The sequence below is a fragment of the Saccopteryx bilineata genome, chromosome 4 (assembly GCF_036850765.1).
Source record: "Saccopteryx bilineata isolate mSacBil1 chromosome 4, mSacBil1_pri_phased_curated, whole genome shotgun sequence".
Lineage (NCBI taxonomy): Eukaryota > Metazoa > Chordata > Mammalia > Chiroptera > Emballonuridae > Saccopteryx > Saccopteryx bilineata.
This window is the reverse complement of record NC_089493.1, coordinates 171,546,747-171,572,171: the sequence shown is the minus strand read 5'-3', so window position 1 is coordinate 171,572,171 and position 25,425 is coordinate 171,546,747. Positions and strand designations below refer to the sequence as shown.

Below are 25,425 nucleotides of genomic sequence, written 5' to 3'. Positions count from 1 at the left end.
CTCAAGCCAGTGACCTCACATTCAAGCCGGATGAGTCCATGCTCAAGCCAGCAACTTTGGGGTTTCGAACCTGGGTCTTCAGCATCCCAGTCAGATGTTCTATCCACTGTGCCACCACCTAGTCAGGCAAAACCCCACATTTTTACGCATTTTAAAGCAAATTATATTTTTGATTAAAAATAATGGTTTTGTTACAACAGTTTAACAGAGTTACAAAAAAAATAAAACTGCTGAAATGGGAAGTAACTTCTTTACTTGCCATCTCTCTAGGAGTTTCATCTTCAGCAGAGAACCAGAACTTTCAATTAAAAAATATACCTTTAGTCAAGAAGTATTCAACCTATTTCAAAAGCATCTATAAAAATATTTTAAAAACTTGTTACTATAGGCCCTGGCTGGTGGCTCAGTAGAAAGTGTCAGCCTGGCACGCAGACATACCAGGTTCGATCCCTGGTTACATATGAGAAGCAATCATATGTTTCTCTTCTCCTCCTTCTCCCTGGATAGATCCTGGTTGGGGTGCATGCGGGAATCTATCTCCCCTCCTCTCACTTAAAAAAAAAAAATAACTTGTTAAAATCGACTCCTCATTAGACTGTTAGCCACCTAAGGGTTTCACTTTACCTTCAAAGTGCCAAGCACGTAACACATGTTCAATAACCCCGTGCTGAACAAAAAAATACAGCAGATACCTCTGTTTTGGTCTTTACTTTAGATGGTGTGGAGATTGCAGATGTTTTCAATTCATCTTTCAGCTGTGAGATCTTTTCACCAAGCTCTTTCAAAGTCTTCATTATGTTTGCTCTCTCTTCTGGTTTCATGTTTTTGTTTTTTTCTAGCTTGGATATTAGCATCTATAAAACAAACAAAAAAGAAAAGGTATGCTTAATAAAGTTTAATAAAAAGAACCTTAAAAAAAAAAAAAGAACCTTAAAATTTTCACCATTCAGGGTATCTTTGTAAAATCTTTTTTTTTTTTTTTTTTTTTTTTTAGCAAGACAGACATAGAGAGACATACAGAACAGATAGGGACAGACAGGCAGGAAAGGAGAGAGATGAAAAGCAACAATTCTTCATTCAGCACCTAGGTTGTTCATCAATTGCTTTCTCATATGTGCCTTGATTGGGGGGGGCGCTACAGCAGAGCAAGCAACCCCTTGCTCAAGCCAGTGACTTTTGGACTCAAGCCAGCGACCATGGGTTCATGTCTATGCTCCCACGCTCAAGCCAGTGAGCCCTCACTCAAGCAGGTGACCTCAGAGTTTCAAAGCTGGGACCTCTGTGTCCCAGAGCAATGCTCTATCCACTACGCCACCACTTAATTAGGTTAAAATCCATTGTATATATCAATTCTAACAGGCATATAATGATCTCGTCTTACCTTCTGGCATTCTATTTGTTTTTCTAACACTTCTTGCCTTTTTTTCCTCATATCTTGTTGTAGCTTCATTGCTTCCTAAATAAACAGGTAAAGAAAAAATTAGTAATGGGTAACAAAATTTGCCAATGATATATAAGGCTACTTTATTCTCAATTAATTTCTTCTGTGCCATCCCTATAATAAGATAAATTTTCCTCCCTACTCAAAAAATAGCTGAAACCAGAAAAAGCTTTTAAATGTATTTTCTCAACACTCCCAATTATGGAAGAGTTTATAACTGTCCTTCAAAAGATATTTAAAAATACTGAATACTAATTAGCTGTACCTATGAGGTTTATTAACTTGAATGACCTGAATATATCTAAGGAAAAACAAGAGAGATTCTCACTTGCCAGTGTAATAAGCCAAATAAAGTTTAAAACTTAAGATGATGCAGTGTGTAGAAGGTGTAACATTGAGCTGCATTCTTGAAAACTATAAGGTTTGGCAAACCATGTCAACGCAATAAATTAAACAATAAATATAAAAAAATAAACAATTTTTTTGCAGAGATCAAAAAAATAAAAAGATAAAATGCACTACAGGTTAGAAACAACTGCAAAGCGTATCACTTTTGCCAGAAAAACACTGCCTTCTACCCTCAGTTAATTAAATCTTGAATTAAACTGAGATAATACATATAAACATATATTTTACTTGAAAAACCATGAGTTTAAGGTGATATGAAACTCAGTCTTGAGTCACATAAATAACTACATTTTATTTTATGCAAAATATTATCTAAATTACAAAACCAAGGAGGAAAAAAGGACAGTAAGTAATAGAATAAGTGTGCATCTATCCCTTAGAGAATGAAAACCAGGTCAGCTCGTATTGTTTACTTTTGTACAGAAAAACGTCTTTCAGCGTTTGATGCAATCACCAGAAGGCAACTGCAAAACACTGTTTGTGTTCACCTTCTGTTCAAGTACACTGCATCAACAGCTACATAAACATGGCAATGGAGTTCCACACAACATCAACTGTAAAAGGCATTATGTGGTAACTTAATATTTTGGTGGATCCTTTCCTCTTGAAGGAAAGAAAAAGCAAAGTTGTACCTGCTTCTTTTTAAGAGCTTCTTGAACATCGTGAGATTTAGACCCTGAACCATGTTTTGCAGGAGTCTTTAAGTTTGAGGAGCTGTACATTTTTGGATGGCCTGTAGATGAAAATATCTGTGAAACACAAATATGATTAAATTAAATCTTAGAAATGCTACAAAGTCATTTTTTATAAAGACTGTATATATTTACTTTTTTGGAGATAAATTTTATATATTACCTTTGTAAAACTAATTATTTAAACATAAATTCAATTGGCAATCAAATATAAAACCAAAAATTAATTTTTAGCAACGTCGTGTTTCTGAATGCAATCATATATTTTCTTCTCTCTCTCTTTTTTGTGATAAAAAGAACAAGACCTGACATCTGGGAGTGAGGTTCTCATAAGCAATTCCATTAAATAGTCACTCTTTCCCAGATTGCATTATAAATTTCTAAATGCATAAGGTCTACCGGAAAGTTCTGTCCGTTTTTGGAATAAAACAAAATAAAATTTTTCTTACCCTCAATAAACTTTATTAAATAATATAATTGCCATTATTATTAATGATTTCTTGCCAGCGTGAGGGCAATTTGTATATCCCATTTTTGAAAAATGTTTTATCTTTTGATGCGAAAAATTGAACCAGTGCTTGTTTGATATCTTCTTCATTTTTGAATTTTTTGCCCTTCAAAAAATTTTGTAAGGACTAAAACAAGTGATAGTCAGAGGGTGCTAAGTCCGGGGAATATGGTGGATGTGACAGACATGCTTCTGTAGCATTTCTTCCTTGTTGAAATTCGTAAAAATTACAGTGGCGTAAATGAACTTTTAGCCATGGGTACACTATTGCTTCACACATAAGACTAATGTGAATCAACTTTGTTTTAATTTGCTACGTCAGTATGTATGCATTAAGTGATAAAAATAGAGGCACACATGCGCCAAATAAACGTGCTTACGTGTCGAAACTTGTGATAGAAACGGACAGAACTTTCTGGTAGACCTTGTATTTCCTATTTGAATTGGGATCTATTAAGGTTCTCACGGTGGAATTAGGTACTATATCTCTTTAAAGTTGCCTTTAATTTTGTTCCCTCTCTCCTTTTCTATGAAAATTATTTGTCAAAGAAACCAGGTCACTCAGTATGTTACCCTTTAACTCTTCTTCTGTCCTCTACATTTTTTAAATTGGTGAGTAGATAGAGCTTTTATGACACTTTTTTTTCTTTCTTTGACAGGATTCTAGTGATCTTTGATAACTTCCTCGCTTTCTGGTTTGACAAGATTTAGGGTTATGTGAAACACTGTCAGCCTCAGGTCTGGGGAGCGCCACTTCCCCGGTTCCTTTGGGTCCTTGGGGGTTGTGGGTGGGGACAGAAGGTCATTACCATTGGGGCTGGTCATTGCTCCTAGACTTTTCAGTGAAAAGAATTAGAAAAGTGCTTTAAAAGTTTATTGTTGCTTATTTGTTTTTTTTAAGATAAAATACTATCTAAATTTATATTGATACTTTCAATTCAAATGCAGGACCACAGTGTTTTGACTTAATCTTACCTTATACTCTCTTTACAACCACAGTGAAAGTCTCTCGTCAGTGACACCAATATAATTCCTCGTTTGATTTATCCTACAATGCTCATGACCCGGTTTCAAATCCAACACAGCCAACAATACGGTTTCTCAGCTTTTTTACACTGCCTTTTGTCCTCAGGGGACATTTCATTAGGAATATACAGTCAGGCTGGCTGTTTTAAAGCACTCTATGCAGACATGCTAGTTCATTTTCTTGTTTAATTTTTAGGGATTACTTTTATTTCATTTCATAATTACATACAGCATTTGTATGGCTCTAAGACAAATCTACAAAACAAGACACAAAGTTGTCTATTTTCTTCCCTCCTTGCCATAGCCACCAAGATTTAAATTATATGACCTTTTTTCTACTACAAGCGCTGTTCACATGTATTCATTACCCCTTTCTTATACTAATAGTGGTTGACAATACATTTTTGTTCCACTTTGCCTTTTTAACTTAACATATCCTGATGGTCACCACATAGTGTGTGTGTGTGTATATATTCCTCATTTCTTTGTAAAAGTGCACATACGTCACTGTGTAGATGTATTACACAGTGAGTAACCGGTTCCCTACTGAGGAACATCTGGGTGTTTCCAGTCTTCTGCTATTACAAAGAGCCTACAGGTGCTGTACATGTCTTTTCATAGTCTGACTAGCATACCCTTGGCACAGACTCCTAGAAGATAAATGGTTTCAAGTTATGTATACATGCATACATAACTGCCAGATACCGTCAAATTTCCTTTCACAGGGGATGTAGCATTTAGCATTTCTCTCAGCACCTAAATCTCTGATCCCTAGGAAATTACCCTGCTTTATCAAGCAATTTTAGAAACGAATCTAATTTTATCTTTTCTACATGGCTACCTCATTATCCCAAAACCATTAGCATCGAGTCCATATTTCCCCCACTAATCTGAAATACAGCTGGCAAGTATAGATTCCTATTTGCAAGTGAGCCTATTTTTCGATCTTCTATTCTGTCCCAGTGGTTTATGTCTTCATGTGCCAGTATCAAACTGTTTTAGTTGTCCAGACTTCCTAGTATTTTTTAATGTCCAATAGAGCTGTCTCTGGTCTTTTTTTCAGTTTTCCTAACTCTCTGAAAAAAATCACCATGCTGCAGAGTCACTGGTTGCAGATACTGTCCTAAACACACACACACACACACAAAAAACTACTTCAAATATATTTCAGTGTCTGACTTTTAATTTTAACAGAATCCCCTATGTTTTTAAATGTATTAAAGAGAAAAAAATTATAAAAGACATGAACTAACAAAGACATCTACCTATTAATAAATAGCTAAAATTCTCAAATTCCTGCTTAGCTTTGAAAAGAAAAACAATTTCACAAATTTCTGGCTGAATCATGAAAATGAGGGAAGTATATCCACTACACTTAGATTAGTTGTTGCACTTATCTGAGAAAAACAAGGCATTACAAATCTGGATGATAATCAACACGTTAACTCTGAACGTGAGGGTCACAGCAACACACACCTGGCAGTCCTCCCCAGCAGCGCCGGACTGATTCAGCAAGTGGGCTGCATCGCTCTGGTTAGCACTTGCGTGTCCCAGACGATGTTTCACAGGAACTTTGTTAAGAACATATGCACCTGGTGTCTGTGGTTTGTTCATCTGTATACACAAAATAAACACATATCTATGTGGTAAAAGTTTTTTAAATGCTCAGGAACGATACAAACAGGATAGCGGTGGCTACCCTGGAGAGAAAGGTAAGAAAAACAATGGGAAGGGAAGGTGCTTTAATTATCTATAAGATCTCATTTTTTTAAGTGAAGTGGTAGAGACACCAATGATTATTATGTTATTACTCATACTTTTGTGAATGTCGGAAATACGTCACAAAAAATGCATGCATATATATGTGCACAAATATATAAAGAAAATTTTCTAATACTTTTCTTTTTTTTTTAATTTTTCTGAAATAAGAAGCAGGAAGGTAGAGAGACTCCTGCATGCACCCGATCGGGATCCACCTGGCATGCCCACCAGGGGGCGATGCTCGGCCCATCTGGGGCGTTGCTCTGCTGCAACTGGAGTCATTCTAGCACCTGAGGCGGAGGCCTTGGAGCCATCCTCAGAGCCCAGGCCAACTTTGCTCCAGTGGAGCCTTGGCTGCGGGAGGGGAAGAGAGAGACAGAGGAAGGAGAGGGGAGGAAAGGTGGAGAAGCAGATGAGAGCTTCTCCTGTGTGCCCTGGCCAGGAATCAAACGTGGGACTTCCACACGCCAGGCCAACACTCTACTGCTGAGCCAACTGGTCAGGGCCTCTAATGATTTTTAAATGTTCCCTTCAATATCTAATACTTTAACATACTTAAGGGTTTTCACTGACAGTGGCTTAATATGAATAATAAACTCCAAAACATAATACAATCCTAGACTGCATTACCATAACAGGATTTAGTAATCACAGAGGTAACATCACATCACTCTTTTATATACCACTCAGCCAACACCTGGAAGGGGGGGTGTGCATTTGGGCCTTAATATAAAGTGGCATTTACTAAAAAAAGGTAGAGATAGGTGCAAATAAGCAGGATGATGAAGTTAAGACTATGTAAAGTATATATGTTTTAAAATCTGAATTCATTTAATCCAAACAAGAGAACACCTAAAAAGAGATGACCATCCTCATCAGTATCTAAATGGCTCTAATGCATGGTGGTTTGTGCTCTCCCTCCTTCATCTATTCATTCAAATGTATTTTGAGCACAGTGTGCCAGGCCTTGTTTTATGCACTAGGGACGGAATGAATACAACAGACAAAATCCCACTCTTGCAGCTTCCATTTCAGTTTAAAAAGGAAGAAAATTTTTCTACATGGAAAAAGGACAAAAGGATGACTACAAGGGTGAATGAATGAGAGGAGGGGAGGCAGAGACACTCTTGTATACGCCCCAACCAGGATCCACTTGGCAACCCACTAGGGGTTGATGCTCTGCCCATCTAGGGCGTTGCTCCTTGCTCAGCAACTCAGCTCTTTTCAGCACCTAAGGTGGAGGCCATGGAGCCATCCTCAGCTCCCAGGGCCAACTTGCTCCAATCGAGCCAGGGCTGCAGGAGAAGGGGGAGGGAAAGAAGAGAGGGAGAAAGGGAGGGAGGGAGGGAAGAAGAGAGAGAGAGAGGAAGAGAGGGAGGGAGAGAAAGAAGGAGAAGGAGGGAGGGAGGAAGAAAGAAAGAAAGAGAAAGATACAGAGAATAGAGGGGTAGGAGTGGAGAAGCAGATGGGCGCTTCTCCAATGGGCCCTGACCAGGAATCAAACCTGGGACATCCATACACCAGGCCAACACTCTACCACTGAGCCAACCGGCCAGGGTCAGGGTATTTCCTAAACGTGAAGATTTATGGGTTCTGGATCTACAGACTGACTATAGGTGTGGAAAGACAAGGCCCAGAAATTTGTACCCAGGTAAGTGATTCTAATGTACAACAGTGAAACAGCACTTATCAAACTTTAAGGGACAAAGGAATCACCTGGAGAGCTAGTTAAAGCAGATTCTTGGGCTCCACCCATATTAATTCTGATTCATTAAGCTGAGGTGAGGCCCAAGAAATTGGTTCCAGATCAGATGCTGCTGGTGTGCAGATCAAACTGAGGGGCTCTGAGAAGACCAAAGGACCGCAAAAGAAGTAACAGTGATGTAGAGGGTGGGACCAGAGGACCTCTAATTCCCTCGGAACCAGCTGATTACCTTCTGGATACCTCCATGTACCGCTGCAGGAGAAGACTGCTGATGAAGGTGCTGTGTCAGGTGGTGGTGCTGCTGTGACAGGTGACTAAGCGTTTGCTGCTGCTGCAGGAGCAGCTGTGCTGGGGACTGCAGTGCTGGCTGCTCGTTGTTTTCTCTATGCCACAGGACCCGAATGAATCGGTTGTTCAGGACTGCTTCTGTGCTGGAAATGGCTTTCCTGGCCTCTTCATTGGTAAGGTACTGGATGAGGGCTGCTTCTGGATCTCCCTTAAAAGCAACCTGTCAGAAAAATCAAAAGCAAAAAATAAAAGCACAGGTGTTAACAAGTAGTCAAATGCAAATAAACTGATAAAGAATTCAGAGTATAAAACAGCATGCTGAAATCCACTGTGAATCCTTTGTAAAATATAGTTCTCTATCCCCAAAGATGATACACCTATTTCAAAACTATATATATGGAAGAATGTTAAATTTTAAATTACTCAATAAATAATCCTACTGTTACCTAACCACTTGGGAAAGAGTAGTTAGATCCCTCCATGGTATCTCACATTCAAATAAACTCCAGAGAGAGAAACTATTTTACACTAACAAAAAAACAAAATACCCCATAATAACTCAGAAGAAAACAGATGAGTCTCTGCATAATCACAGGGTTGGAAAGCCCTTTAATGCATACCTATAAAGTAGGATCCACAGAGACAACATAAAACTTAAAAACCTCTGTTGCTCCAAACATGCCATAAACAAAATAAATGACAAATGGAAAAAGCAATTTAATATATATGACAAGTAAAAGCTTGGAAAAGCATTATTATAAATGCCTTCATAAAAAATGGGCAAAGACAAAAAAAAAAAAGGGCAAAGACAATGGATAAGTAAATGCAAAAGAATCATAAACAGCCTATATAAATTAATCTACACAATAATAAAAAAAGCAAATTAAAACAAGTAATTTTTCACAAACTCATTTAAAAAAACAATGAATCCATATTACAGTGTCAATGAGGTTTTAGATACTGCATTTAGGAGTATCAATTGGCACAATCCTTTCGGAGAACAATTTGGTAATTCAAATAAAAGGTCTTAAAATTCCCTTTAATTCAGCAACACATTATAAAAAATAAAGAGGCCCACCACAGTGTTATTTTTATAGAAAATTATAGAAAAAACATAAGTTCCCCAAAACAGAGAAGAGTTAAATGAATATGGCCTATTGCTATGGATTGAGTTGTCCCCCTAAAATTATTATGTTGAAGCCCTAGCCTCAATGTGAGTATTCAGAAATAGCTTTTAGGATAGTTTTTTAAGAGGAAACTGAGGCCTGGCCAGGTGATGGCGCACTGTATAGAGCATGAGACTGGGACTCAAAAGACCCAGGTTCAGAAACCGTGAGGTCACCAGCTTGAGCATAGGCTCATCTGGCTTGAGTATGAGTTCACCTGCTAGAATGCGGGGTTGCTGGCTTAAGTGTGGGATCATAGGCATGAATCCATGGTCACTGGCTTGAGCCCAAAGGTAAGCTGGCTTGAGCAAGGGGTTACTCGCTCTGCTGTAGCACCCCCAATCAAGGCACATATGAGAAAGCAATCAATGAACTAAGGTCCTACAACAAACTGATGCTTCTCATCTCTCTCCCTATCTGTCTGCCTGTCCTTATCTGCCCCTCTCTCTGTCACCAAAAGAAAAGGTTAAATGAAATCATAAAGGTGGAACCCTAATCAGTTTGGATTTGTGGCCTCACAGGAAGAGACCTCTCTCCTACTATGTGAAGACATAGTAAGAAAGTGGCCACTGACAAGCACAAAGACTGTCCTCACAGAAACCATTTGGCCAGAATACTGTTCTTGGATTTCCCAAAGATAAATTTTTGGCCCTGGCTGGTTGGCTCAGTGGTAGAGCGTCGGCCTGGATGCAGGAGTCCCAGGTTTGATTCCCGGCCAGGGCACACAGGAGAAGCGCCCATCTGCTTCTCCACCCCTACCCCTCTCCTTCCTCTCTGTCTCTCTCTTCCCCTCCCGCAGCCAAGGCTCCATTGGAGCAAAGCTGGCCCAGGCGCTGAGGATGGCTCCATGGCCTCTGCCTCAGGCGCTAGAATGGCTCTGGTTGCAACAGAGCAACGCCCCAGATGGGCAGAGCATTGCCCCCTGGTGAGCATGCCAGGTGGATCCTGGTCGGGCACATGCGGGAGTCTATCTGACTGCCTCCCTGTTTCCAACTTCAGAAAAATACAAAAAATTTAAAAATAAATAAATAAATGAAATTTTTGTTAAGTCGCCCAGTCTATGGGATTTGTTACGGCAACCTGAACAGACCAATACACCCATCCTCACTAAGCCATCTATTTTTTTCTAAATGTCAAAGAATGATGATCTAACAAGAATTTAAGAAAAAAAGGTAGTTAGAGACTTTTTTTTTTCTTTTTTTGTATTTTTCTGAAGCTGGAAACAGAAGAGACAGTCAGACAGACTCCCGCATGCGCCCGACCTGGATCCATCCGGCATGCCCACCAGGGGGCGATGCTCTGCCCCTCCGGGGCGTCGCTCTGTCGCGACCAGAGCCACTCTAGCGCCTGGGGCAGAGGTCAAGGAGCCATCCCCAGCGCCTGGGCCATCTTTGCTCCAATGGAGCCTTGGCTGCGGGAGGGGAAGAGAGAGACAGAGAGGAAGGAGAGGGGGAAAGGTGGAGAAGCAGATGGGCGCTTCTCCTGTGTGCCCTGGCTGGGAATCGAACCCAGAACCCGGGACTTCTGCACGCCAGGCCAACTCTCTACCACTGAGCCAACCGGCCAGGGCCGAGACTTTTGGTACAATCATATCTTTTGTATTTTTTAAGTGTATAAAGTACTTTCAAAGAGAAAAGGTGTGTAGGTGTGTATATATATTCTCCCATATAAATAAATACAGTATGTCTTTTCATTAAGATTAATAATTATCACTGCTAAGTGGTGAGATTTGAGTGATTTATTTACTATATTCCCAATTATCTGTAAAATTAAACATGTATTACTTTTTTTTGCATTAAAACATTTTTTAATTGAATTTTATTGGGGTAACACTAGTTAACATAGTCACACAAGTTTCTCGTGCCCAATTCTACAATGAATGTATCTCTGTACATCACACAGTGTGTTCACCACCCCAAGTCAAGTCTTCATCCATCACCCTATCCTCCACCTGCCAAAATGTACTACTTCTGCACTCAGAGGGGAAACTTGCTTAAAAATCTCTCAAAAAGAACAGTCTGCCTCCAAGTCCCGCACTATGACCTTCTTAAACTCAGTTATATAGATTATATTTTGGTTTGATAGCAACACTAAAGATCAGGGGCAACTGACTGAAATTCCAACTTGAACGGGTCTCCAAGTACCTTCCATTACAGCATAACTCCCAACCACAAATTCATAATTTCAAAAATCTAGTAAGTAGACAGCAAAAAAAAAAAATGCCACATGTTAGAAAACATGTTATACTGCCTAAAATTCTCAAGATCAGAACCATCCTTAACCAATAAAGACTTCATCCCATATAGAAAAGTCAGTCAGTACACAAAACGACAATCTTGGAAACTGGCAAGAATCTGACCCACTTAGAACGTTAAAGTAAGCAATCAAGTCATTTGTCCAGAGATAGAACTATAGAGATACAGTAACTAGCCCAGAGTCTTTCAGGGAGAGGTTGCAGAAAAGAACCAAATCAATATAAAAGAATAAATTCAGCTTAACAATTCCAAACTCAAGTTGGGCGTACATAACACAGTGTTAGCAGAGATGATCAGACTCTCATAGCTCATTGAAGCAAGGTGAGCTGGTAAGAATATTTTCAAAAATGCATAAAATATGTGCATTCTGTCACCAACTAAGCCACATTTACCTGGATGTTAACGATAGTTCCAAATTTGCTGAAGTGTTCATTGAGCTTGGTAATGTTGTTCAATTCCTGAGGGATTTTCTTGACTTCTAATTTGGTATTCGTATACTGATTCTTTCTCAAGAATCCTGGTTTACTCTGATTGTTATTCCCTTGCCTAAAAAGAAAAATAATAAATATTGGTTAATTCTTTACCATATGCCTAGACAAGAAATATGTCAGCAAAGAATGTAAAGTTAATTTACTAAAGTGTCTTTTGTGAGCACTTAATATTCTTCAGAAAGTACTAATTCTCATGTTCTTATTAAATATGAAATAGAATAGGTGGAGAGATAGAAGACTGAATGGCAATATGACAAAAAAAGAGGCCCAACTAAGGTTAAAAATCAAAACTAAAAAGATCCACCACAATTATCAAAGATTCTAACATTAAAGCAAAAATAAAATATATTTTATAGTGCATTTTTCAACTGCAAAGTATAGAATTTTTTTCTTTCCTGTTCATTTCCAGAGTCTAAATTCTTTTTTTTTTTTTTTTAATTTTTCTGAAGTTGGAAACGGGGAGGCAGTCAGACAGACTCCCGCATGCGCCCAACCAGGATCCACCCAGATGCTCTGCCCATCTGGGGGGTCGCTCTGTTGCAACCAGAGCCATTCTAGCACCTGAGGCAGAGGCCATAGAGCCATCCTCAGCGCCTGGGCCAACTTTGTTCCAATGAAGCCTTGGCTGCGGGAGGGGAAGAGAGATAGAAAGGAGAGGGGGAAAAGTGGAGAAGCAGATGGGCGCTTCTCCTGTGTGCCCTGGCCGGGAATCGAACCTGGGACTCCTGCACGCCAGGCCGACGCTCTACCACTGAGACAACCGGCCAGGGCCAGAGTCTAAATTTTTAATACTAGGTCAGGTCTAGAAATAAGTGGGTACAAATGACTAATATCTATTATAAATAGTTAGCTTTTCAATTTTTAAGACATTCTAAGGATGCCTCTGGGAACTCTAACTTTGAGACCCATAGTTTGATAACCATTAATTAATGACAACCCTTAATTATACAAATTTACTAATGCAAGCAAAAATAACAAAAACACCAATTAGATGTTACTGATTAGCTTATTAACTTACTTCCCCAGCCATGGTTTCTTTGTGAGTGGCCCATCCAAACCGCCCACAGCTCTTTTCCGGCTATCTGGTTCAAGAACTACTCGGGTTATGTTACTATTAATTGACACAGGAACCGGTGGTTCAGTCTGGATGACAATGTTAGCAGCTGTTGGAAACAAAAATTAACATTACTGACAATGACAATTGGGGAATTTCAATTAAAATACTTAGTCCAAAAGCTAAAAAGCACTGTGAACAGCACCCAACTACTACCACTTCCTTTTCAGAAACACCTAAGCAACAAGAAAAACTTGTTTCCTTTTCTTCCTTTTAAAAAAAATACAATATCTACCGTTAAGTGTAAAAATAGGCAACCTCAATGTCACAAATGATCCAGGCAAAGATTATTAATGGATGCAAAAAAAAAAAAATCAGTGAAAGGTTGTTGGAAAATATATTACTTGGCCCCAAAGTATCACTCCACGAATTATTTACTTTACAAAGGAGAGACGGAACAATTATCACCTTAGGCAAGCAAATTAGTACCATAAACTCAGTGAAATTGTTTGTCTCCTGATATAATTAAAAAAGTTCACCTTGATAGAATATTACTATGGAATTACGATTTTCTTATATGTGACAATAATATTTTGCTTATTTACGACTATGTCTTTTTCTTAGATGTAAACAGAAATAGTCACAATCTACAATTTCATATGGTTCAAAAAAATAAATACGTGGGTGACGAAGAGGGTCAAGACAGCCGGCCTGACCTGTGGTGGCGCAGTGGATAAAGCATCGACCTGGAAATGCTGAGGTTGCTGGTTCGAAACCCTGGGCTTGCCTGGTCAAGGCACATATGGGAGTTGATGTTTCCAGCTCCTCCCCCCTTCTCTCTCTCTGTCTCTCCTCTCTCTCTCTCTCTCTCCTCTCTAAAATGAATAAAAAAAAAAAAAAGATAGCCAAGTACATGGTGACGGAGGGAGACAAGACTGGGGGGCGAGCATACAATGCAATATACAGATCAAGTATTATAGAACTGTACACTTGAAACTTGCATAATGTATTAAGCAATGTCACCCCAATAAATTTAATTATTAAAAAAAGATGTGAGGAGAGAGGGGAGGAAGAGAAAAAGAGTGTGAGCGCATACAAGTATTCGTGCCCAAAGGTGACAAAACATTAACAATTGGTGAATATAACTGAAAGTATTTAACTGTTTATTGTACTTCTTTGATTTTTTCATAGGTTTAAAAATGTTTTAACTTAGAAGTTAAAAGGAAAGGTCCACAGCCAATATTATAAATTGGCACATTTCATTCACAACAGGTATGACTAAAATACTGTAAGAAACTGACCTTACACTGGATTATCTCTGGGTGGACAGAGGTAATGAACAAAGAGATAAACAACACAAAACTATGCCTATTTACTCTTGAGTATTCTCCCTAACTTTAGCAACTTCACCAAAACTAACACTAGCATGGGCCCTGGCCAGGTAGCTCAGTGGTAGAGCGTTGGCCTGGCGTGCAGGAGTCCCAGGTTCAATACCTGGCCAGGGCGCACAGGAGAAGCACCCATTTGCTTCTTCACCCTTCCCTCTCCTTCCTCTCTATCTCTCTCTTCCCCTCCTGCAGCCAAGGCTCCACGGAAGCAAAGTTGGCCCGGGCGCTGAGGATGGCTCCATGGCCTCCATATCAGGTGCTAGAATGGCTCCGGTTGCAATAGAGCAACACCGAAGATGGGCAGAGCACTGCCCCCTGGTGGGCATGCTGGGTGGATCCCGGTCAGGTGCACACAGGAGTCTATCTCTCTGCTTCCCTACTTCTCACTTCAGAAAAATACAAAAAAAAAGAAAAAAATAACACTAGCAGCAAAGAGTAACATATGTAGGAGTGGATGTTGGGATAAGAATGGGGGTTGCTGGTGGTATGTTCCATTATATCTGTGTGACAGAAAAATTATGATGCGGATTCATTCAACATCTAGTTCTTGAGCATGTGCTACAGCTTAACAACTGTAATATACCTGGGGTATAAATTAGTGAATAAAATAAATGATTCCTGCCCTTGTAGGGCTTGTGTTTTCAGAGGAGAATGGATGAGAGAACAAGTGTGAGAACATAAAGCATTCACGAGATGCCATTATGTCTTCCTTAGAATAGTTATCACCACCTGTCACTGCCTAATCCTTTTCCTTACTGAACTACTTTATAATAAAGCAGAAACATAGCTAGAGGTTAAGTGACATGCCTAAGATGATAAAGCAAGACTGTTGTATAAAAACCACATAACTTCTACACTAAGAGAGGCTAATGGATTGCTGTATATAACTGTACAGACAGATCAGGCTAGTGATGAGAAGACTTGAAATTCTCTTCCCATTAATTTCAACAATTTGGTAACAATATATACTTTATAGCAGCCGTTCTCAACCTGTGGGTCGCGATCCCAGCAGGTTGTGAACCGCTGCTTTATAGCATAGAAAATAAAAGCATATTCTTTGGAATTAGATACACCTGGATCCAAATTCCAGTTCTGCCATTAATAGCTGTGTGACTTGGGGTGAGTTCTTTACTCTCTCTAAGCCTAAGTGTCTTTATCTGTAAAAAGAGAATGAAAATGTACCTCTTTAAAAGAGTTGTAAGAAATATGAGAAATAATACATATGAAAGCATTCGGCTTACTTGACACAAAACTGTTGACCTGATTTGGTGGATAGTGTCATTACTGTCAATAAAAAAAAAGTTAGCCCTGGCCAGTTAGCTCAGTTGGTTAGAGGGTCATCCTGAAACACCAAGGTTGCGAGTTTGACTCCCCGATCAAGGACATACGGGAAGCAACCAGTGAATGCACAACTAAGTGGAACAACCAATGAGTGTTTCTCACCCTTCCTCTCTCTGTTTCTCTAAAAGAAATCTGTCCATTAAAAAAAATAAAAAAGGGAAAGTCAGTAAAATCAGAATAGAAAGAGTAAGAAAATATTCACCACATAATTAAAGCAGAAAAATACTGTCAGGTTGGCCCATGGCCAGTCAAATTAAAATTAAATACTAAAAGTCTAATTATAATAAAAAATTGAAATCTCATCAAATTCTTCATCCAAACATTTTCTGAGAGAAGGGGAAATGTATCAACCCATATTAAAGGTAAATGATTGCATTTAATCTTTTAAATATAGTCACATAGTTTGTGACTAAGCTTTGTAAAAGTTCTGGCACATGGCTGTAATCATAAACATTAAAAATGGTCAAATAATTATACTGCAAGATTTTAGGTTCTCAATTGTTACTAGTGCAAAGTATAGCTCTTATGATACAAAACAGCCCTTAAACGATCAGTTCTTTGATAGCAAGGGACCATGTCATTTCTTCTTTCTATGCCTAATATCTACCAGCACAGTGTCCTGTACATACCTAAACAGCCTAAAGTTCTACAAAAAGACAATTAAATACCATTAATATTACTTTTACTGAAAAAATGTTTTCTGATTATAGCTTTAAAATAAACTTTGGAGGTAAAGTTATTCAAAAACATTTATTTGAGGTGATTTTATAGCACCCTTTAGCAAAAGTGTACTTTTATACCTCAGCGAGGTCAGAATGTTATACCCAACTCTTGTGCAACTCTTAGCCTCAGAAGAAGTCCTCGATGCTCTCACCTCTTGGATTTGCATCCATATCTCCAGAGGTTAGGCCAATCAGGTTTGGGCGCTGTGTCTGTGTTCTTGAAAAGAACTGTCGGTACTGAGATCTACCAGAACTGGTAATACTAGGAGCTTCTGGGTTATAACCATCTGGTTCATACGTATCTAAGGAAAAATAAAACACATAAGAAATCAGAGACTATTTAAATAATTTGTCATTATTAAAAATAACTGTAAAAAGTGAACGTTTTTTCAATACATACAATCAGCCCATATATATTTCTCTGAGTAACAGTATACAGATACACTTATTGTAAGTGAAAAAATAAAAGTACTCCATCACAAAGACACAGAAGACATACAAATTTATTCTTCAATACTGATATATTTTCAGATTCATTTAACTAGCCATTTTTATCCTATATGTTAATCGCCTGATCCAAACTTTAACACACATTTTCAAGAGAACTTTTCACATACATGGAACACCTTATATCTATATAAAAGACTGGTTAAATTTCCTGTTATGTCTCACCAATTTCTAGATGCTCTTTTAATTAAGGGGAAAACATATCTATAACTAGGTTATCTGCACTTTAAACTGAAGAGATAATAGCTGTTTTCATAAATAACACAAATTCCAAATGCTTTATTTCAAAAAGCTAAGTAACATGAATTTTATATTTATCAATGTAATCATTATCCTGGTACCACCCACCCAAGCAGTGCCACTTTTATCATGTCCCTTGTGTTTTCTCTACAACTAAAAATTTAATTTTTAAAATTCTAATACTAAATAGTTATTTTGTTAGTTAACAAAAATGCTGAATGTGTTTATGTCCAAATGGTATATATCTGCTTCATCCTACATAAAAGGGTTAAAATTAAGTGAAGACACTGATTTTTCACAATTGTGATTTAGAAGTCCTTGTGTCTTTTTTTTCCTTACTAGAAAAGTCCTTGTGTCTTTTTTTTCCTTACTGGAAAAACTCTTTATGCCATTAATATTAAATTTCAGCTACAAGATCTTTATTATTGGCCAATCAGTTCTATGATTCAGATATAAGACCAGGAAATTATGATAAAAAGGTTTCCTTTACTAGTTGGCTCTCTTGACAGAAAATTTACAGTTAAACTTGCAGAAAGTTTTAAGGACGTTATATACTCAAATGACCTTGTTCTAGAAGTCCTGGGATACACAGAACCCAAGAAACTTTAAGTCCTTTAGTTACTTATAATAAATGGAAATCTAAAGGCAAAGTGAGAAATACTAAAACCTTCATGAGACACCCACAAAACACCCATAATCATCAAAACATACATGTCAATAGGGAAAAAGAGTATTCCAGAAATCACTACATTATACAGCCAGTACACACAACAAAGGTCTGGGGAGGGAAAAAAGACATGTTTATCCACAGTCAGCAAGAAGCCAGGTTTTTTAATGTTAAGCATAGTTTTTTTTGTCATAAATAACTGACTAAAAACATGCAGTAACTATTCCTCTCTATAAGATTAGAAACTAGTTTAAAGAACAAGCATGACTTTTGTTACCGAGGCACTGAAAGTAAATATAGAAGACACCAGAGATGACAGACACAAAGGAGGCCTAATCACGTAGCAGCCACTAGGGACAAACCAAGGTAAAGAACAGAAAAAACAACTCCCTGAGAGCATTAATGGGAATCTGTGACAGCAGATCAGAATGTCAGGTCATCTCTTAGGCTGGCCAGCTTATGATACAAAAGATCAGTGAGGTGGACAGCCATCTGTAGCAAAGCTTACCTGGGACCAGAGGGGTGGGGCTGGAGACTGAGGTATGGTACCCAATGGAGGATCCCATGAGGTTTCGAGGTGGCACCAAACGAGCTGCCAACAGAGGAGGTGGTGTCCCCAACTGAAGTCGCTCAGATGCAGCAGCACCATGTTCACGAGAGTACATGGGCTGTCCTACAGAGGAAAGAATAGGAGGGCAGCTGGGATTGAGAGTCACAGCTTCTCTTAGGTCATGATGCACTACTTCCCAAGACTCGAGCCAAGAACAGAGAAAGTGCACCAAAAGGAACGGTGGTCAAGAAAGAGATTACTGAGATCCTTTCTAACTCAAGAGACAGACATACAAACTGGTTAGGATGTACTGAGACCTAAAGAAGAGTTAGGGAGTATGACTGCATACTTTTCATCTTTTATAAGCTTAAATGGAGTAACTGTATGTGCTAATTTTATCCAAAACTGAACAATCAACCATATCAAAGTATTAGACAAAAGAACCCTCAGCTATTACTATTATTATTATTATTCATGTAGAGTTTTTTTTATCCAATGAGACATGTGGTTATAAAGGCTGTCACATTCACTGAAAAACAAAAACAAAAAAACACTTCTCCCTCAAACTCACATAATTTCAGGTTGACACAAAATATACTACCATGTCTGAGAGCAAGAAAAAAAATAATAAAATAACTTTAAAAAGAAAAAAAGGAAACATATCACAAGTATAACCTCACAGAAAATAAGAAATGTTCCAAACAAAAAATTAAGATAGTGAAAATTTGTTATCCCATGAGCAGATGGATAACAACTAGAGAAAGAAATAAGGAAATACCCTCAGATAACAAAATAAACCACTGTACATATGAAGTTATCTCAGATATTAAGAAGCACTTTATGAAAGAAAGCTTTTAAGAGTGTGTGTATGTGTGTGTGTGTGTGTGTGTGTGTGTATATATATATGCAAGAACGTCAGACATGAAGAAGCCAATATTTATAGAACAAGATTTAAAAAAGACAAGGTTATCAAGGAGCAAAACCTCCCTTTGGCTGGTCATTTAATACTATCTTTTTCAACGACTATCCCATATGAGACCTATTTATTAGATTTCCTCAATATTTTATATCTAAAGTCAGACATTTACAATGTGACACAAGACAAAATAAAGTGAATTTAGAATCTTTTTAAACACCTGATGAAATTTCCTTAATATTCAATAGTTATAAAATTCCAAAAGATTTTTAATACACCTTAATATGACAAGCCACAGAGCACCCACTTGATTTCACAGTAGAGGCAGAATAGACGTGCTCAACTTCCTTCTCTTCCTAAACACAGAATGAAGGAGGAGGTGGCACACCTACTGTACGGCAGACCACACTGTGCACTCAGCACCAATCCTTTCAAAATTTACATTAGAAAAGGATCAATCATTACATTGCAAAAACAATTTAACACATCCTCAATGATCTAAAAAAGTTTTGAGAATGACCTACTGTAGAGAATTTCTTACAAAATGAGCAGTGTGCTAAAGAGAAAAAAACGAGTATCTAAGTTCACGTGACTAGTTTAAATTTATGACAGCATTCAATGTGACAAGTATATTTAATCAATATCTGAAAGTAAACTGGAAACTAAAAGGTTAGTTTATACAATGTATTTTATTTTTCCAAACAAATGACAATGAATATGCATTCAAACGCTTAAGAAAGACAGCTGTTTATTCAAATGAAGCCTAATTTTCTTCAACACTTACTGAAGTCTCTAAATACTATTTCAAAAATAAAGTTCTTTTGACACAAAAGGCTGATACTAGGTCTAGGCAGACAATTTATAGGTTGAGCCTGGTAGTGCACCTTGGTATACCTTATCCTTCCAGAAGAAAGATGGCTATCAAACACTAGCATGTCAAAAATAAAACCACCTATAGTAGCCAACATGAAGAAGCTCCTACTTGTCAAAGGTGAAATTTGGATATCAAAAAGGGCTATAAGGGAATAAAACATATCAAGTGTTAAAAATCCATGAGTTCATTATGATACTTAAAAAAAATACAGCAGTCCCTTTTGGAAGATAATAGAAACCAACTCATTATTCTGAAACTGGTAAAGGAAAGAAAACAGCATTTATCCTGTCTTTCCCATAAATATTACATTTCTGGTAAACCAGTTCATACTGCTGAGTTTTACTTTGCAGAATCCTAGTCAATAAATGAGAAAGAAATTACAGAATTACAATATCACAGTGGTACACTTGACCTTAGCCAAAGGCTGAAAAGTGATACAGTATCACACTTTTATAAACCCTAAAGAAACAATAGGCAATAATCACTATCACTGCTGAAACCATGAGCACCGTTTAAAATGAATAAATCAGGACAAAAACACCTGTACACACTGATGAATATTTATAACACAGAAAGTAGACAACTTGCTATAATGTACAAAAGGATGCATTGCAGCAGGAAGCATATAATCCAATCAATAAAATATTCACGTCAAAAAAAGGAAAAAGCCAAACTGTGAACCTAATTAAGTCTCTAGATCTAACCTTTAATTTTCAGGAAACACAGGTAATAGAGGAATGTTTTAAATGACACCAGGAGATGCAATGTGCCAAGTCCAGAATGTAAACAAAAAAATTCTTCAGGATAAATTATGTTTCTTCGACACAAAAATATCAAAGGTGGGGAAAGAAAGGTAGGGAAAATTGTTATGGATTTAAAGATTTAAGAAACATATCAAGGCCCTGGCCAGTTGGCTCAGTGGTAGAGCATCGGCCTGGCGTGCAGAAGTCCCGGGTTCGATTCCCGGCCAGGGCACACAGGAGAAGCGCCCATCTGCTTCTCCACCCCTCCCCCTCTCCTTCCTCTCTGTCTCTCTCTTCCCCTCCCGCAGCCAAGGCTCCATTGGAGCAAAGATGGCCCCGGCACTGGAGATGGCTCCTTGGCCTCTGCCCCAGGCGCTTAGAGTGGCTCTGGTCACAGCAGAGCAACGCCCGCCCGGAGGGGCAGAGTGTCGCCCCCTGGTGGGCGTGCGGGGTGGATCCTGGTCCAGCGCATGCAGGAGTCTAACTGTCTCTCCCCGTTTCCAGCTTCAGAAAAATACAAACAAAAAAAGAAACATATCAACTGGCCCTGGCCCATTAGCTCAGTTAGAGCATCATCCCAAAACACCAAGGTTGCGGGTTTGATTCACAGGGCACATACGGGAGACGATCGACAAACGCACAACTAAGTGGAACAACAAACGAATTCCCCCCATCTGTTCTCTCCATGTCTCTAAAAATCAATTTTAAAAAATTAAAAATAATGTGTAACTTTGGATCCAGCTTCAAATGAATCAGCTGTAAAAGGACATTTATGACACAACTGGGAAATATGAACACTAATTACACACTTGACAAAGGATAACTGTTACAAGCATTTTGAAAAGTGTAATAAGTATTGTGATTGTGTGCATTATTTTTTAGAAATACGTGAGCGATTCACAATTTATATGCATTCAAGTAGTTTTAATCAGTGCAGTGTGTACCTGGATAATTCCAAAGTTCATGTTCCTATGTTAAACTGTTCATATATCTTACAGATCTGATAGTTGTTCATATATTTTACAGACAGGCAGGGAGAGAAATGAGAAGCGTCTACTTGTAGTTGTGGCGTTCTAGTTTTATAGTTGTTCACGCATTGTTTCTCATATGTGCCTTGACTAAACAGGCTTCACCCAAGGCAGTGACCCCTTGCTCAAGCCAGTGACCTTGGGATCATTTCAATAATCCCATGTTCAAGCCTGAAACCCCATGCTCAAACTGGCGACCTTGGGGTTTCAAATCTGGGTCCTCAGCATTCCAGGTCGACACTCTATCCACTCCGTCACCACTGGTCTGGCTCTCAGATAAGTAATTCATTATCATATTTACAAGTTCAAAGGTATTAAGAAATGATGTTTGCCTGACCAGGCAGTGGCGCAGTGAATAGAGCATCGAACTGGGATGTGGAGGACCCAGGTTCAAAACCCCAAGGTTGCCAGCTTGAGCACAGGCTCATCTGGTTTGAGCAAGGCTCACCAGCTTGAGCAAAGGGTCACTTGGTCAGCTGAAGCCCCCTCCCCCCGACCTCCTCCTTGTCAAGACACATATGAGAAAGCAATCAATGAACTAAGGTGCTGCAACAAAGAATTGAGGCTTCTCATTTCTCTCCCTTCCTTTCTGTCTGTCCCTATCTGTTCCTCTCACTGTATCTCTGTCTCTGTAATAAATAAATAAATAAATAAATAAATAAATAAATAAATAAAAATAAATTAGATTAAAAAAAAGAAATAGTGTTAAGAGCTTATTCAGGGGCAACAGATGAAAAAGGATTGGCAACTGTTAAAGCTGGGTGACAGGTACATGGAGTTCATTAAACTATCTAATTTTATATGTTTTAAATTTTCTTAATAAAAAATGAGTGATGCAGTAAAACATTCACTATAAAAAGACACTACAGTAAATCAGAAAAAACTAAGAAATATATGAACCTGCCTGACCAGGTGGTGGCACAGTGGGTAGAGCGTGGGACTGGGATGCAGAGGACCTGGGTTCGGGACCTCGAGGTCGCCAGCTTGAGTGAGGAAAAGCCCACCAGCTTGAACCCAAGGTCGCTGGCTCCAGCAAGGGGTTACTCGGTCTGCTGAAGACCCGCAGTCAAGGCACATATGAGAAAACAATCAATGAACAACTAAGGTGTTGCAATGCGCAATGAAAAACTAATGATTGATGCTTCTTATCTCTCTCCGTTCCTGTCTGTCCCTGTCTATCCCTCTCTCTGACTCACTCTCTGTCTCTGTAAAAAATAATAAATAAAAATTTTTTTTAAAAAAGAACTATATGAACCCATACATAGATGAGACATAAAAATGAGACTCAGAGACATGGACAAGAATGTGATAGTAATGGGGGGAGAGGAGGAAGGAGAGAAGGGGTGGGGGGAAGGGAGGGGCACAGAGAAAACCAGATTGAGGGTGACAGAGGACAATTTGACTTTGGGTAAGGGGTATGCAACATAATCAAATGTCAAAATAATCTGGAGATGTTTTCTCGGAACATATGTACCCTGATTTATCAATGTCACTGCATTAAAATTAATAAAAATAAGAAAGACACTATAGAAAATAGAAAATTGTGAGATACTAAGTATGAAACAGGAAAAATTACTTATGAATCAGACATGGTTTCCGTTTTAAAGAAGCTCAGCTAAATATTAGATTTACATTTGTGAAAAGAAATCAAATAGGTCTGTATACAATTATACAGCATTATATAATAAACGTTTTTTCATACTGTAGTTTAGAACAGAGCAATCATGTTCTCCATGTACTTAGAAGATTTGGGCCTTAAAAGATTAGGAGAGCGCCTGACCAGGCGGTGGCGCAGTGGATAGAGTGTCACCAGCTTGAGCGCAGGATCATCTGGTTTGAACAATGTTCACCAGCTTGGAGCCAAGGTCGCTGACTCAAGCAAGGGGTTACTCGGTCTGCTGTAGCCTCCCAGTAAAGGCACATTTGAGAAAGCAATCAATGAACTACTAAGAAACCGCAACGAAGAATTGATGTTTCTCATCTCCCTCCCTTTTTATCTGTCTGTCCCTCTCTCTCTGCTATTAAAAAAAAAAAAAAAAAAAAAAGTTTGGAGAGCATATTACTAGGAATGAAGACAGAAAAAGAAAGTTCAGTCATCACAGGGACATACACAGGGCATAACTGAAATGACCAGGGAAGGTACATGTTAGGGAATCATGAGAAAACATTACCAACAAGGGAAAGATAAATTAGGAGCCATAGAGAGAAGTTCGTCTATGATTCAGAAGGAAATTAAGTGACCACTGAAGACTTCTCATGAACTCATTGTTAATTTTCTCAGGAAAATTACTTTAGCAACACTACGTGATGTGACTTAGGGCAGTGGTTCTCAAACGCCAGTCCACCAGAAATTTCGTGCCAGTCTGCGAAAGAGTTAACCACCCTTTCATACAATCTTCATACAACATCAGAGTGGTTAACTCTTGCAGACCAGCATGAAATTTCTGGTGGACTGGCACCAGTCTGCCGACCAGAAGTTGAAATACATCGAAGAAGTGAGGTGAAATATAAAGGACTCCAGGAGACAACAACAATAACCTGAATGTGAGGTGATTCAAGTGTGGATGAGGGCAGAAGCCATAGTAGTAGTAATAGACAGAAAGGGCTACTTCGAAGAAAAAGAAAAAAGACTTTTTTGATTGACTAGATATAAAAAAGCAACCAATGAGACAGGTATGTCAGAGTTTCAATTTCAGCTGGTTAGATGGATGGTATTCCCACAGACAAAGACAGGAATGGTGGAGGTAGAGACTCAACAAGAAAATAACAGGTTTGAGTTCAGAAAGGCTGAAGCTTAAGAAGGCAATAATAACTACAATAATATAATAACTAATCCTTACGTATACTGACTAGATGTCAGGTACTACTCTAGATGCGTCTTAAATGTATTAATTCATTTATTCCTCAAAGCAACCTTAATGAAGTGAGTAATCCTATGATCTTCATTTTACAGAATAAGAAATTGAGATACAGAAAGGTTAAGTAACCTGCCTAATGTCACAAGGACAGTGAAGGGATGAAACCAGGACTCGAACCTTGGCTTAATTACTTTGCTGAATTGCCTTTCCATAATATGACAGAGATTAAAATAAATGTTTATGACAAACAGTTACATAAAAAAAATAGCCCCTGTAAAAAAAAAACAAACACCATCTAACATTTTTTAATAACCAACTACTTTGTTTTTGAAGAAAAAATTTTAAACCTTAGTAAACCAAAAAAGAACAAAAAACAAAAAAAATACCCAATAAAAAAGAATTAAGATTCAAGAAAAATACATTACTATAGTTAAACACAGACAGTCTAACCATCACAGTTTAAATGATGCTCTGTATTCTTACTTCAGTGTCCAAGTTAAATAAATTAGGCTTATTTTAGCAGACCTTTTGTATATCTGGAGGAGCTAAGCCTTAGGTTTTAGACACTCAATCAGAGGAATAATTTTTTAACAAGAATTTCAAAATGAATTTCCTTCAGAAAATATTAAAACGTTGCTACTGTATAGCAGAGAAGACTTCTCCAAAACAAGAGGCCTGCTCTTTTCTCCCATTAAAGTCCCAAAATCAAAATCCAGCTATAAAGTATAACCACACAGTAAGCTACCCAGTAAATACAAATATAAATTAATTGTATTTTAAAAGGTGTAACACTGAG

The 25,425-nt window shown here is 38.3% G+C and overlaps 1 protein-coding gene across 2 annotated transcripts in view; it reads right to left on the bottom strand.

Annotated features, from left to right (window-relative positions):
* The window catches only part of RBM27 (RNA binding motif protein 27), a 79,859-nt gene that overhangs the window by 20,754 nt on the left and 33,680 nt on the right, over positions 1 to 25,425 (bottom strand). Inside the window, exons 9-17 of one of the 2 annotated variants that reach the window (XM_066272885.1) lie at positions 18,169 to 18,333; positions 16,399 to 16,548; positions 12,760 to 12,904; positions 11,643 to 11,796; positions 7,771 to 8,049; positions 5,552 to 5,689; positions 2,482 to 2,598; positions 1,382 to 1,456; positions 693 to 854 (exon numbers count right to left, since the gene is read on the bottom strand). In XM_066272885.1, coding sequence (XP_066128982.1) covers positions 693 to 854; positions 1,382 to 1,456; positions 2,482 to 2,598; positions 5,552 to 5,689; positions 7,771 to 8,049; positions 11,643 to 11,796; positions 12,760 to 12,904; positions 16,399 to 16,548; positions 18,169 to 18,333 — 1,385 coding nt within the window. The remainder of the gene's footprint in view (positions 1 to 692; positions 855 to 1,381; positions 1,457 to 2,481; positions 2,599 to 5,551; positions 5,690 to 7,770; positions 8,050 to 11,642; positions 11,797 to 12,759; positions 12,905 to 16,398; positions 16,549 to 18,168; positions 18,334 to 25,425) is intronic. The other variant, XM_066272886.1, reaches the window with a different exon arrangement.